Source organism: Onthophagus taurus, chromosome 5 (genome assembly GCF_036711975.1).
Source record: "Onthophagus taurus isolate NC chromosome 5, IU_Otau_3.0, whole genome shotgun sequence".
NCBI lineage: Eukaryota > Metazoa > Arthropoda > Insecta > Coleoptera > Scarabaeidae > Onthophagus > Onthophagus taurus.
Window position 1 is genome coordinate 9,680,267 of NC_091970.1, and position 13,222 is coordinate 9,693,488.

The following is a 13,222-nucleotide window of genomic DNA, read 5'->3' on the forward strand; positions in this document are numbered from 1 at the left end:
AATACAATCACTTCCGGTTTGAAACGTCAACGTCAATTTTGACATATTTGTCATCTTCATTAAAAACCCTTTAAAATGAGTCCAAACATGACTTAATTATCTCAAAAAACAAAAAAGTTAGAATAAAAAACATTAAACCCGAAGTTAGTAACAATGAAGATGGCAATTTAATTTTTAAATATTAATACCAACCTTAATTTTTGATTTTTTTTTTATTATATTTTTGTTTTTGTGAGAAATATTAAATATTTTATAAAAATTAAGAATATGTCAAAATGGCGTTGACATTTCAAACCGGAAGTTGCTTATATCTCGAGTAATATTGGAATTAAACGTATCATGTTTGGACTCATTTTGAAGGATATTTCACGACGATTACAAATATGTCAAAATTAACTTTGACATTCTTAACCGGAAGTTGACCATAACTTCATTAATATTGATGATAAATATGTCGTGTTTGTACTCATTTTAACGGATTTTTAATGAAGATTACAGATATGTCAAAATTGAGGTTGACATTTTAAACCTGAAGTTAGTTACCATATAATAGAATTCGTAATCTTCATAAAATAACCTTTAAAGGGAGTCCAAATTTGACGCATTTATCTCAAAAAAACAAAAAATTTGAACTTTCAACTTTTAATTTTGACATATTTGTCAACTTCATAAAAAATCCTTTAAAATGAGTCCAAACTCGACATATTTAACTTTAATATTAATGAAAATACAATCACTTCCGGTTTGAAACGTCAATTTTGACATATTTGTCATCTTCATTAAAAACCCTTTAAAATGAGTCTAAACATGACTTAATTATCTCAAAAAACAAAAAAGTTAGAATAAAAAACATTAAACCCGAAGTTAGCAACAATGAAGAGAGCAATTTAATTTTTAAATATTAATACCAACCTTAATTTTTGATTTTTTTTTTATTATATTTTTGTTTTTGTGAGAAATATTAAGACATTTTATAAAAATTAAGAATATATCAAAATGACGTTGACATTTCAAACCGGAAGTTGCTTATATCTCGAGTAATATTGGAATTAAACGTATCATGTTTGGACTCATTTTAAAGGATTTTTCACGACGATTACAAATATGTCAAAATTGACGTTGACATTTTTAACCGGAAGTTGACCATAACTTCATTAATATTGATGATAAATATGTCGTGTTTGTACTCATTTTAAAGGATTTTTAATGAAAATTACAAATATGTCAAAATTGAGGTGGACATTTTAAGCCTGAAGTTAGTTATCATATAATAGAGGGTTTATAATTGAAGTTAATCTAGTGTTAGTCACTATCTTTTTATTTTTTTGGTCATTTATCATTGATTAGAAAAAATCATCAATTTTTAAGCCACATGATGATTTTTGAATTTTGAGATACAAAAATTCAATGAGATACAAAAATAGCAGGAGCCATGTGTAACCATGGCAACCAATTCTAGATTATTTCCTTCAAAAATTTTTACACAAATCGTCATCATTTTGTCTCTAGTTTTAGTGATTAAATTTATGTCACGACTTACAGAAACATCTTGTATGCCCACTGTGCTTGTGATAGTTGTCATCAGTTTGAGTTTTCAATATTTTGAGCGGTCCAAAAACAGGTAATTTCTTCTCAATTTATTTAATTAATTTTTTCTTTTTTAGATTAATAAAAAAGAAATCTTGATTCGTATCGGAAAACTAATTTTAGGTTAGGAAACTACTTTGGATTTTTTTAGGTTAGATTTTTTTATCAAATTCGACAGAGTTCTCGCCCTTACTAAATTGAACTGTGTTGGTTCAATTTTTTCCTCTTCTTATATACCCTTTTCCCCTTCTCCAAAAAATTTTCTTCCTTCTATTTTTAACCCTCGCTCCTGATTGGTTGATGGATTTCGCGCCATTTCTTCCCTTACAATAATTTTAAATCTTTCTAAATGCCGAAAACGCCATCTAGCGGATTTCTTTAGAACTACTCAAAATTCCAAAATTTATTTTATTAATATCTTCTTTATTTCTTCACTAATCCGGATGAAACTTCGTATTTGATGCTTATATCCTTCTATTTCAGCTATCCATTGGAGGTTTCAACATTCTCCAACCACAAAAGAAGTTTGAAATTTACAAATTTAAAATCAAATTTTCAAAGTCAAAATCTTTCGGAATCTAATAAATTAGATGTAGCTAATACTAATCTTCCCGTTTTCGATGGTTTAGAATGAATATTAACAATTTTAAGAGAATTATGAGCAACTAAAAATTAACTGTCAATTGAATTGAGGTTATGTTTCTCTCTCAGGTAAAACCTATTCACTTAATGTTTAAATAAAATATTTATTACCACCTTTTAAGAGCTGCTTATAAGGAAAGAGTGAACTTTAAAGATTTTTTAAGGAAAAAAAGTGGGTGTAATATGTTTTTTGGAAAATAATTTTTTTGGCTATCACCTACTTTTAACTTGGTACATTTAACTTAGTTCATTTCATTTTCGATTATATCCCAACGTTCGAAATAAATCACCAACTCGCAATGTTTCGTAAACGGAAACATATCGACGGCGACGGCTTTTATAGGAACGAAACACTCCTCTTGGAGAGTTTTCGATATTGGTCGTCCCAAATCAATGAAATTTTTCATCGCCGCGTGTGGATTGCAAGCGATGAACACGAGCTTTTTCAAATTACGGACCTTGCGTAGTTGGGTTACAGCTCGTTGATCTTTTAAAGAGAAATTCTTTATTAATTTATTCTTAATTTTTAATCCTAATTTTTTTTACTTACGTAATCCGGCTCTTGGAGGATCAACAATTCCAATTACATCATCGTTAGTGGCTCGATAACAAACGGAAGCTAAAATATCCTCGGCTTTTCCCGTAAAAAATTCCACGTTTTCGATGTTGTTGAGTTTTGCGTTCTCTTTCGCATCTTCAACCGCTTCGGGGATTAATTCCAAACCAATTATTTGATTACAAATCTAACAAAATGAAAGGAATTGTATTTATTAAAAGGAAATTGGGAATGTTTGAAATTTACCTTTGAGAAACATAACCCGATTGTTCCTGTGCCACAACAAATATCAACAACGGTTGATTGTTGGGTTGGTTTTGCTAATTCTATGGCAGTTTTGTATAAAACTTCAGCAGCTGGAGTGTTTATTTGAAAGAAGGCTTTTGGTGATACCTTGAACGTTAAATCTAGTAGTGTTTCTTTAATGTGGGTTTCACCGTAAAGATGTTCTAATGGTAAATCTTCACCTGAAACTCTTAAAAAAAATTATACGTATTAAAAAACGTACAATCTACCAAATTATACGAGTTATTAATTATTTAAAGTTCAAATTAAGCGTTGAAGGACACTTTTAACATATTATTTTGCTAATTTCTTTGATTTTCTACTTTCTACACTTTTTAGGTTATACAGTTGCTTCGATTTATTTCCACGAGATGGCGTTCTCTGTAAAACGGTCTATGTTTACGTTTGTTATATTGATTTGATAATAATTATAAACGATTATATCCTTATAAAGTTGAAATTAAGTGTTTAAGGATAATTTTAACACACTATTTTGTTAGATTTTTATGGTGTTTAGATTGTTATCTGTCAAACAGTCTGTGTTTGAGTTTTATTGTGTAGATTTGAGGTTATAATCGTCGTTGATTTTATTTTATTATATTAATTTTAAACGATTATATCACTTTAAAGTTTAAATTAAGTGTTTAAACACATTATTTTGTTGTTTAAGTTATAAAGTTGCTTCGATTTATTTCCACGAGATGGCGCTATCTGTCAAAAAGTCTGTGTTTGAGTTTGTTGTGTTGATTTGAGGTTGTAATCGTCGTTGAATTCAGTTTATTATAATAACTCTAAACGATTATATCTCTTTAAAGTTGAAATTATTTCATTTGCACATTATTTCTTTTACAACATTTTTATGTTGTTTAAATCTATTTCCACGAGATGGCGCTATCCGTCAAACGAACTGTTGACGTTTGTTGTGTTTTTGAGGTTATATAATAATGTTAGTTAAAATCTTGAATTTTATTATAAATTCCTTAATTTCTTATTAATTTATATTTATTTATATAAATATATTTTTATAATAGATAACCTCAAAAAATGTCAATTTTATATCAGTATACAGCGCCACCTTGTGGAAATATTAAAAGTTTGTTTTGAAAAAACGATTTTAAAATGTATTCTAAGTATTATATGAAACATTTTTCGAAAAACACAAAAATACGTATCTTGAGATGCCGTACTATGCAGAGGGAAATAAAAAACATCTTATACTAGTAAACAGCGCCACCTAGCAAGAATTTTGAAAAATGTTTCAAACGAAAATTATTTCTAATTTGATTTTAAACAAATATTATTTGAAAAAATTTCTCATACGACCTTTAATTTGCGAGATAACCTCAAAAAATGTCAATTCTATATCAGTATACAGCGCCACCTTGTGGAAATATTAAAAGTTTGTTTTGAAAAAACGATTTTAAAATGTATTCTAAGTAAGTATTATATGAAACATTTTTCGAAAAACACAAAAATACGTATCTTGAGATGCCGTACTATGCAGAGGGAAATAAAATATCTTATACCAGTAAACAGCGCCACCTAGCAAGAATTTTGAAAAATGTTTCAAATGAAAATTATTTCTGATTAGATTCTAAATAAATATTATTTGAAAAAATTTTTTATACGACCTATAATTATAAAGATAACCTCAAAAAATGTCAATTCTATATCAGTATACAACGCCACCTTGTGGAAATATTAAAAGTTTGTTTTGAAAAAACGATTTTAAAATGTATTCTAGGTAAGTATTATATGAAACATTTTTCGAAAAACACAAAAATACGTTTCTTGAAATGCCGTACTATGCAGAGGGAAATAAAAAAAATCTTATACTAGTAAACAGCGCCACCTAGCAAGAATTTTGAAAAATGTTTCAAACGAAAATTATTTCTAATTTGATTTTAAACAAATATTATTTGAAAAAATTTCTCATACGACCTTTAATTAGTGAGATAACCTCAAAAAATGTCAATTCTATATCAGTATACAACGCCACCTTGTGGAAATATTAAAAGTTTGATTTGAAAAAACGATTTTAAAATGTAATCTAAGTAAGTATTATATGAAACATTTTTCGAAAAACACAAAAATACGTATCTTGAAATGCCGTACTATGCAGAGGGAAATAAAAAACATCTTATACTAGTAAACAGCGCCACCTAGCAAGAATTTTGAAAAATGTTTCAAACGAAAATTATTTCTAATTTGATTTTAAACAAATATTATTTGAAAAAATTTCTCATACGACCTTTAATTAGTGAGATAACCTCAAAAAATGTCAATTCTATATCAGTATACAACGCCACCTTGTGGAAATATTAAAAGTTTGATTTGAAAAAACGATTTTAAAATGTATTCTAAGTAAGTATTATATGAAACATTTTTCGAAAAACACAAAAATACGTATCTTGAAATGCCGTACTATGCAGAGGGAAATAAGAAAAATCTTATACTAGTAAACAGCGCCACCTAGCAAAAATTTTGAAAAATGTTTCAAACAAAAATTGTTTATGATTTGATTCTAAACAAATATTGTTTGAAAAATTTTTTTATACAACCTTTAATTAGTGAGATAACCTCAAAAAATGTCAATTCTATATCAGTATACAGCGCCACCTTGTGGAAATATTAAAAGTTTGATTTGAAAAAACGATTTTAAAATGTATTCTAAGTAAGTATTATATGAAACATTTTTCGAAAAACACAAAAATACGTATCTTGAAATGCCGTACTATGCAGAGGGAAATAAAAAAAATCTTATACTAGTAAACAGCGCTACCTAGCAAGAATTTTGAAAAATGTTTCAAACAAAAATTGTTTATGATTTAATTCTAAACAAATTTTGTTTGAAAAAATTATTTATACAACCTTTAATTAGTGAGATAACCTCAAAAAATGTCAATTCTGTATCAGTATACAGCGCCACCTTGTGGAAATATTAAAAGTTTGTTTTGAAAAAACGATTTTAAAATGTATTCTAAGTAAGTATTATATGAAACATTTTTCGAAAAACACAAAAATACGTATCTTGAAATGCCGTACTATGCAGAGGGAAATAAAAAACATCCTAACCAGTAAACAGCGCCACCTAGCAAGAATTTTGAAACATGTTTCAAATGAAAATTATTTCTAATTTGATTCTAAATAAATATTATTTGAAAAAGTTTTTGATACGACCTTTCATTATTAAGATAACCTCAAAAAATATCAATTCTATATCAGTATACAACGCCACCTTGTGGAAATATTAAAAGTTTGTTTTGAAAAAACGATTTTAAAATGTATTCTAAGTAAGTATTATATGACACATTTTTCGAAAAACACAAAAATACGTATCTTGAGATGCCGTACTATGCAGAGGGAAATAAAAAACATCTTATACTAGTAAACAGCGCCACCTAGCAAGAATTTTGAAAAATGTTTCAAACAAAAATTGTTTATGATTTGATTCTAATCAAATATTGTTTGAAAAATTTTTTTATACAACCTTTAATTAGTGAGATAATCTCAAAAAATGTCAATTCTATATCAGTATACAGCGCCACCTTGTGGAAATATTAAAAGTTTGTTTTGAAAAAACGATTTTAAAATGTATTCTAAGTAAGTATTATATGAAACATTTTTCGAAAAACACAAAAATACGTATCTTGAAATGCCGTACTATGCAGAGGGAAATAAAAAACATCTTATACTAGTAAACAGCGCTACCTAGCAAGAATTTTGAAAAATGTTTCAAACGAAAATTGTTTATGATTTGATTCTAAACAAATATTGTTTGAAAAATTTTTTTATACAACCTTTAATTAGTGAGATAACCTCAAAAAATGTCAATTCTATATCAGTATACAGCGCCACCTTGTGGAAATATTAAAAGTTTGTTTTGACAAAACGATTTTAAATCGTATTCTAAGTAAATATTATATGAAACATTTTTCGAAAAACACAAAAATACGTATCTTGAAATGCCGTACTATGCAGAGGGAAATAAAAAAAATCTTATACTAGTAAACAGCGCCACCTAGCAAGAATTTTGAAAAATGTTTCAAACGAAAATTATTTCTAATTTGATTTTAAACAAATATTATTTGAAAAAATTTCTCATACGACCTTTAATTAGTGAGATAACCTCAAAAAATGTCAATTCTATATTAGTATACAGCGCCACCTTGTGGAAATATTAAAAGTTTGTTTTGAAAAAACGATTTTAAATCGTATTCTAAGTAAGTATTATATGAAACATTTTTCGAAAAACACAAAAATACGTATCTTGAAATGCCGTACTATGCAGAGGGAAATAAAAAACATCTTATACTAGTAAACAGCGCCAACTAGCAAGAATTTTGAAAAATGTTTCAAACGAAAATGATTCCTAATTTGATTTTAAACAAATATTATTTGAAAAAATTTCTCATACGACCTTTAATTTGTGAGATAACCTCAAAAAATATCAATTCTATATCAGTATACAGCGCCACCTTGTGGAAATATTAAAAGTTTGTTTTGAAAAAACCATTTTAAAATGTATTCTAAGTAAGTATTATATGAAACATTTTTCGAAAAACACAAAAATACGTATCTTGAAATACCGTACTATGCAGAGGGAAATAAAATATCTTATACCAGTAAACAGCGCCACCTAGCAAGAATTTTGAAAAATGTTTCAAATGAAAATTATTTCTGATTAGATTCTAAATAAATATTATTTGAAAAAATTTTTTATACGACCTTTAATTATAAAGATAACCTCAAAAAATGTCAATTCTGTATCAGTATACAGCGCCACCTTGTGGAAATATTAAAAGTTTGTTTTGAAAAACCGTTTTAAAATGTATTCTAAGTAAGTATTATATGAAACATTTTTCGAAAAACACAAAAATACGTATCTTGAAATGCCGTACTATGCAGAGGGAAATAAAAAAACATCTTATACTAGTAAACAGCGTCACCTAGCAAGAATTTTGAAAAATGTTTCAAACGAAAATTGTTTATGATTTGGTTCTAAACAAATTTTGTTTGAAAAAATTTTCTATGCGACCTTTAATTAGCGAGATAACCTCAAAAAATGTCAATTCTATATCACTATACAGCGCCACCTTGTGGAAATATTAAAAGTTTGTTTTGAAAAAACGATTTTAAAATGTATTCTAAGTAAGTACTATATGAAACATTTTTCGAAAAACACAAAAATACGTTTCTTGAAATGCCGTACTATGCAGAGGGAAATAAAAAAAAACATCTTATACTAGTAAACAGCGCTACCTAGCAAGAATTTTGAAAAATGTTTCAAACGAAAATTGTTTATGATTTGATTCTAAACAAATATTGTTTGAAAAATTTTTTTATACAACCTTTAATTAGTGAGATAACCTCAAAAAATGTCAATTCTATATCAGTATACAGCGCCACCTTGTGGAAATATTAAAAGTTTGTTTTGAAAAAACGATTTTAAAATGTATTCTAAGTAAGTATTATATGAAACATTTTTCGAAAAACACAAAAATACGTATCTTGAAATACCGTACTATGCAGAGGGAAATAAAATATCTTATACCAGTAAACAGCGCCACCTAGCAAGAATTTTGAAAAATGTTTCAAATGAAAATTATTTCTAATTTGATTCTAAACAAATATTGTTTGAAAAAATTATTTATACAACCTTTAATTAGTGAGATAACCTCAAAAAATGTCAATTCTGTATCAGTATACAGCGCCACCATGTGGAAATATTAAAAGTTTGTTTTGAAAACACCATTTTAAAATGTATTCTAAGTAAGTATTATATGAAACATTTTTTGAAACACACAAAAATACGTATCTTGAAATGCCGTACTACGCAGAGGGAAATAAAAAACATCTTATACTAGTAAACAGCGCCACCTAGCAAAAATTTTGAAAAATGTTTCAAACAAAAATTGTTTATGATTTGATTCTAAACAAATATTGTTTGAAAAATTTTTTTATACAACCTTTAATTAGTGAGATAACCTCAAAAAATGTCAATTCTGTATCAGTATACAGCGCCACCTTGTGGAAGTATTAAAAGTTTGTTTTGAAAAAACGATTTTAAAATGTATTCTAAGTAAGTATTATATGAAACATTTTTTGAAACACACAAAAATACGTATCTTGAAATGCCGTACTACGCAGAGGGAAATAAAAAACATCTTATACTAGTAAACAGCGCTACCTAGCAAGAATTTTGAAAAATGTTTCAAACGAAAATTGTTTATGATTTAATTCTAAACAAATATTGTTTGAAAAATTTTTTTATACAACTTTTAATTAGTGAGATAACCTCAAAAAATGTCAATTCTATATCAGTATACAGCGCCACCTTGTGGAAATATTAAAAGTTTGTTTCGAAAAAACGATTTTAAAATGTATTCTAAGTAAGTATTATATGAAACATATTTCGAAAAACACAAAAATACGTATCTTGAAATGCCGTACTATGCAGAGGGAAATAAAAAACATCTTATACTAGTAAACAGCGTCACCTAGCAAGAATATTGAAAAATGCTTCAAACAAAAATTGTTTATGATTTAATTCTAAACAAATTTTGTTTGAAAAAATTTTCTATGCGACCTTTAATTAGCGAGATAACCTCAAAAAATGTCAATTCTATATCAGTATACAGCGCCACCTTGTGGAAATATTAAAAGTTTGATTTGAAAAAACGATTTTAAAATGTATTCTAAGTAAGTATTATATGAAACATTTTTCGAAAAACACAAAAATACGTATCTTGAAATGCCGTACTATGCAGAGGGAAATAAGAAAAATCTTATACTAGTAAACAGCGCCACCTAGCAAAAATTTTGAAAAATGTTTCAAACAAAAATTGTTTATGATTTGATTCTAAACAAATATTGTTTGAAAAATTTTTTTATACAACCTTTAATTAGTGAGATAACCTCAAAAAATGTCAATTCTATATCAGTATACAGCGCCACCTTGTGGAAATATTAAAAGTTTGATTTGAAAAAACGATTTTAAAATGTATTCTAAGTAAGTATTATATGAAACATTTTTCGAAAAACACAAAAATACGTATCTTGAAATGCCGTACTATGCAGAGGGAAATAAAAAAACATCTTATACTAGTAAACAGCGTCACCTAGCAAGAATTTTGAAAAATGTTTCAAACGAAAATTATTTCTAATTTGATTTTAAACAAATATTATTTGAAAAAATTTCTTATACGACCTTTAATTAGTGAGATAACCTCAAAAAATGTCAATTTTATATCAGTATACAACGCCACCTTGTGGAAATATTAAAAGTTTGTTTTGAAAAAACCATTTTAAAATGTATTCTAAGTAAGTATTATATGAAACATTTTTTGAAACACACAAAAATACGTATCTTGAAATGCCGTACTACGCAGAGGGAAATAAAAAACATCTTATACTAGTAAACAGCGCTACCTAGCAAGAATTTTGAAAAATGTTTCAAACGAAAATTGTTTATGATTTAATTCTAAACAAATATTGTTTGAAAAATTTTTTTATACAACTTTTAATTAGTGAGATAACCTCAAAAAATGTCAATTCTATATCAGTATACAGCGCCACCTTGTGGAAATATTAAAAGTTTGTTTCGAAAAAACGATTTTAAAATGTATTCTAAGTAAGTATTATATGAAACATTTTTCGAAAAACACAAAAATACGTATCTTGAAATACCGTACTATGCAGAGGGAAATAAAATATCTTATACCAGTAAACAGCGCCACCTAGCAAGAATTTTGAAAAATGTTTCAAATGAAAATTATTTCTGATTAGATTCTAAATAAATATTATTTGAAAAAATTTTTTATACGACCTTTAATTATAAAGATAACCTCAAAAAATGTCAATTCTGTATCAGTATACAGCGCCACCTTGTGGAAATATTAAAAGTTTGTTTTGAAAAACCGTTTTAAAATGTATTCTAAGTAAGTATTATATGAAACATTTTTCGAAAAACACAAAAATACGTATCTTGAAATGCCGTACTATGCAGAGGGAAATAAAAAAACATCTTATACTAGTAAACAGCGTCACCTAGCAAGAATTTTGAAAAATGTTTCAAACGAAAATTATTTCTAATTTGATTTTAAACAAATATTATTTGAAAAAATTTCTTATACGACCTTTAATTAGTGAGATAACCTCAAAAAATGTCAATTTTATATCAGTATACAACGCCACCTTGTGGAAATATTAAAAGTTTGTTTTGAAAAAACCATTTTAAAATGTATTCTAAGTAAGTATTATATGAAACATTTTTTGAAACACACAAAAATACGTATCTTGAAATGCCGTACTACGCAGAGGGAAATGAAAAACATCTTATACTAGTAAACAGCGCTACCTAGCAAGAATTTTGAAAAATGTTTCAAACGAAAATTGTTTATGATTTAATTCTAAACAAATATTGTTTGAAAAATTTTTTTATACAACTTTTAATTAGTGAGATAACCTCAAAAAATGTCAATTCTATATCAGTATACAACGCCACCTTGTGGAAATATTAAAAGTTTGTTTTGAAAAAACCATTTTAAAATGTTTTCTAAGTAAGTATTATATGAAACATTTTTCGAAAAACACAAAAATACGTATCTTGAAATACCGTACTATGCAGAGGGAAATAAAAAAACATCTTATACTAGTAAACAGCGTCACCTAGCAAGAATTTTGAAAAATGTTTCAAACGAAAATTGTTTATGATTTGGTTCTAAACAAATTTTGTTTGAAAAAATTTTCTATGCGACCTTTAATTAGCGAGATAACCTCAAAAAATGTCAATTCTATATCACTATACAGCGCCACCTTGTGGAAATATTAAAAGTTTGTTTTGAAAAAACGATTTTAAAATGTATTCTAAGTAAGTACTATATGAAACATTTTTCGAAAAACACAAAAATACGTTTCTTGAAATGCCGTACTATGCAGAGGGAAATAAAAAAAAACATCTTATACTAGTAAACAGCGCTACCTAGCAAGAATTTTGAAAAATGTTTCAAACGAAAATTGTTTATGATTTGATTCTAAACAAATATTGTTTGAAAAATTTTTTTATACAACCTTTAATTAGTGAGATAACCTCAAAAAATGTCAATTCTATATCAGTATACAGCGCCACCTTGTGGAAATATTAAAAGTTTGTTTTGAAAAAACGATTTCAATATGTATTCTAAGTAAGTATTATATGAAACATTTTTCGAAAAACACAAAAATACGTATCTTGAAATACCGTACTATGCAGAGGGAAATAAAATATCTTATACCAGTAAACAGCGCCACCTAGCAAGAATTTTGAAAAATGTTTCAAATGAAAATTATTTCTAATTTGATTCTAAACAAATATTGTTTGAAAAAATTATTTATACAACCTTTAATTAGTGAGATAACCTCAAAAAATGTCAATTCTGTATCAGTATACAGCGCCACCATGTGGAAATATTAAAAGTTTGTTTTGAAAACACCATTTTAAAATGTATTCTAAGTAAGTATTATATGAAACATTTTTTGAAACACACAAAAATACGTATCTTGAAATGCCGTACTACGCAGAGGGAAATAAAAAACATCTTATACTAGTAAACAGCGCCACCTAGCAAAAATTTTGAAAAATGTTTCAAACAAAAATTGTTTATGATTTGATTCTAAACAAATATTGTTTGAAAAATTTTTTTATACAACCTTTAATTAGTGAGATAACCTCAAAAAATGTCAATTCTGTATCAGTATACAGCGCCACCTTGTGGAAGTATTAAAAGTTTGTTTTGAAAAAACGATTTTAAAATGTATTCTAAGTAAGTATTATATGAAACATTTTTTGAAACACACAAAAATACGTATCTTGAAATGCCGTACTACGCAGAGGGAAATAAAAAACATCTTATACTAGTAAACAGCGCTACCTAGCAAGAATTTTGAAAAATGTTTCAAACGAAAATTGTTTATGATTTAATTCTAAACAAATATTGTTTGAAAAATTTTTTTATACAACTTTTAATTAGTGAGATAACCTCAAAAAATGTCAATTCTATATCAGTATACAGCGCCACCTTGTGGAAATATTAAAAGTTTGTTTCGAAAAAACGATTTTAAAATGTATTCTAAGTAAGTATTATATGAAACATATTTCGAAAAACACAAAAA

The 13,222-nt window shown here is 26.8% G+C and overlaps 1 protein-coding gene across 2 annotated transcripts in view; it reads right to left on the minus strand.

The window, feature by feature from the left end:
- Positions 1 to 2,313: 2,313 nt before the first annotated feature.
- Positions 2,314 to 13,222, minus strand: part of LOC111418432 (tRNA (uracil-5-)-methyltransferase homolog A) — a 39,937-nt gene continuing 29,028 nt past the window's right edge. For both annotated transcript variants that reach the window (XM_071196057.1, XM_071196056.1), the window contains 3 exons: positions 3,032 to 3,260; positions 2,780 to 2,972; positions 2,314 to 2,716 (listed from right to left, as the gene is read on the minus strand). In XM_071196057.1, coding sequence (XP_071052158.1) covers positions 2,472 to 2,716; positions 2,780 to 2,972; positions 3,032 to 3,260 — 667 coding nt within the window. In that variant the 3' untranslated portion in view covers positions 2,314 to 2,471. The remainder of the gene's footprint in view (positions 2,717 to 2,779; positions 2,973 to 3,031; positions 3,261 to 13,222) is intronic.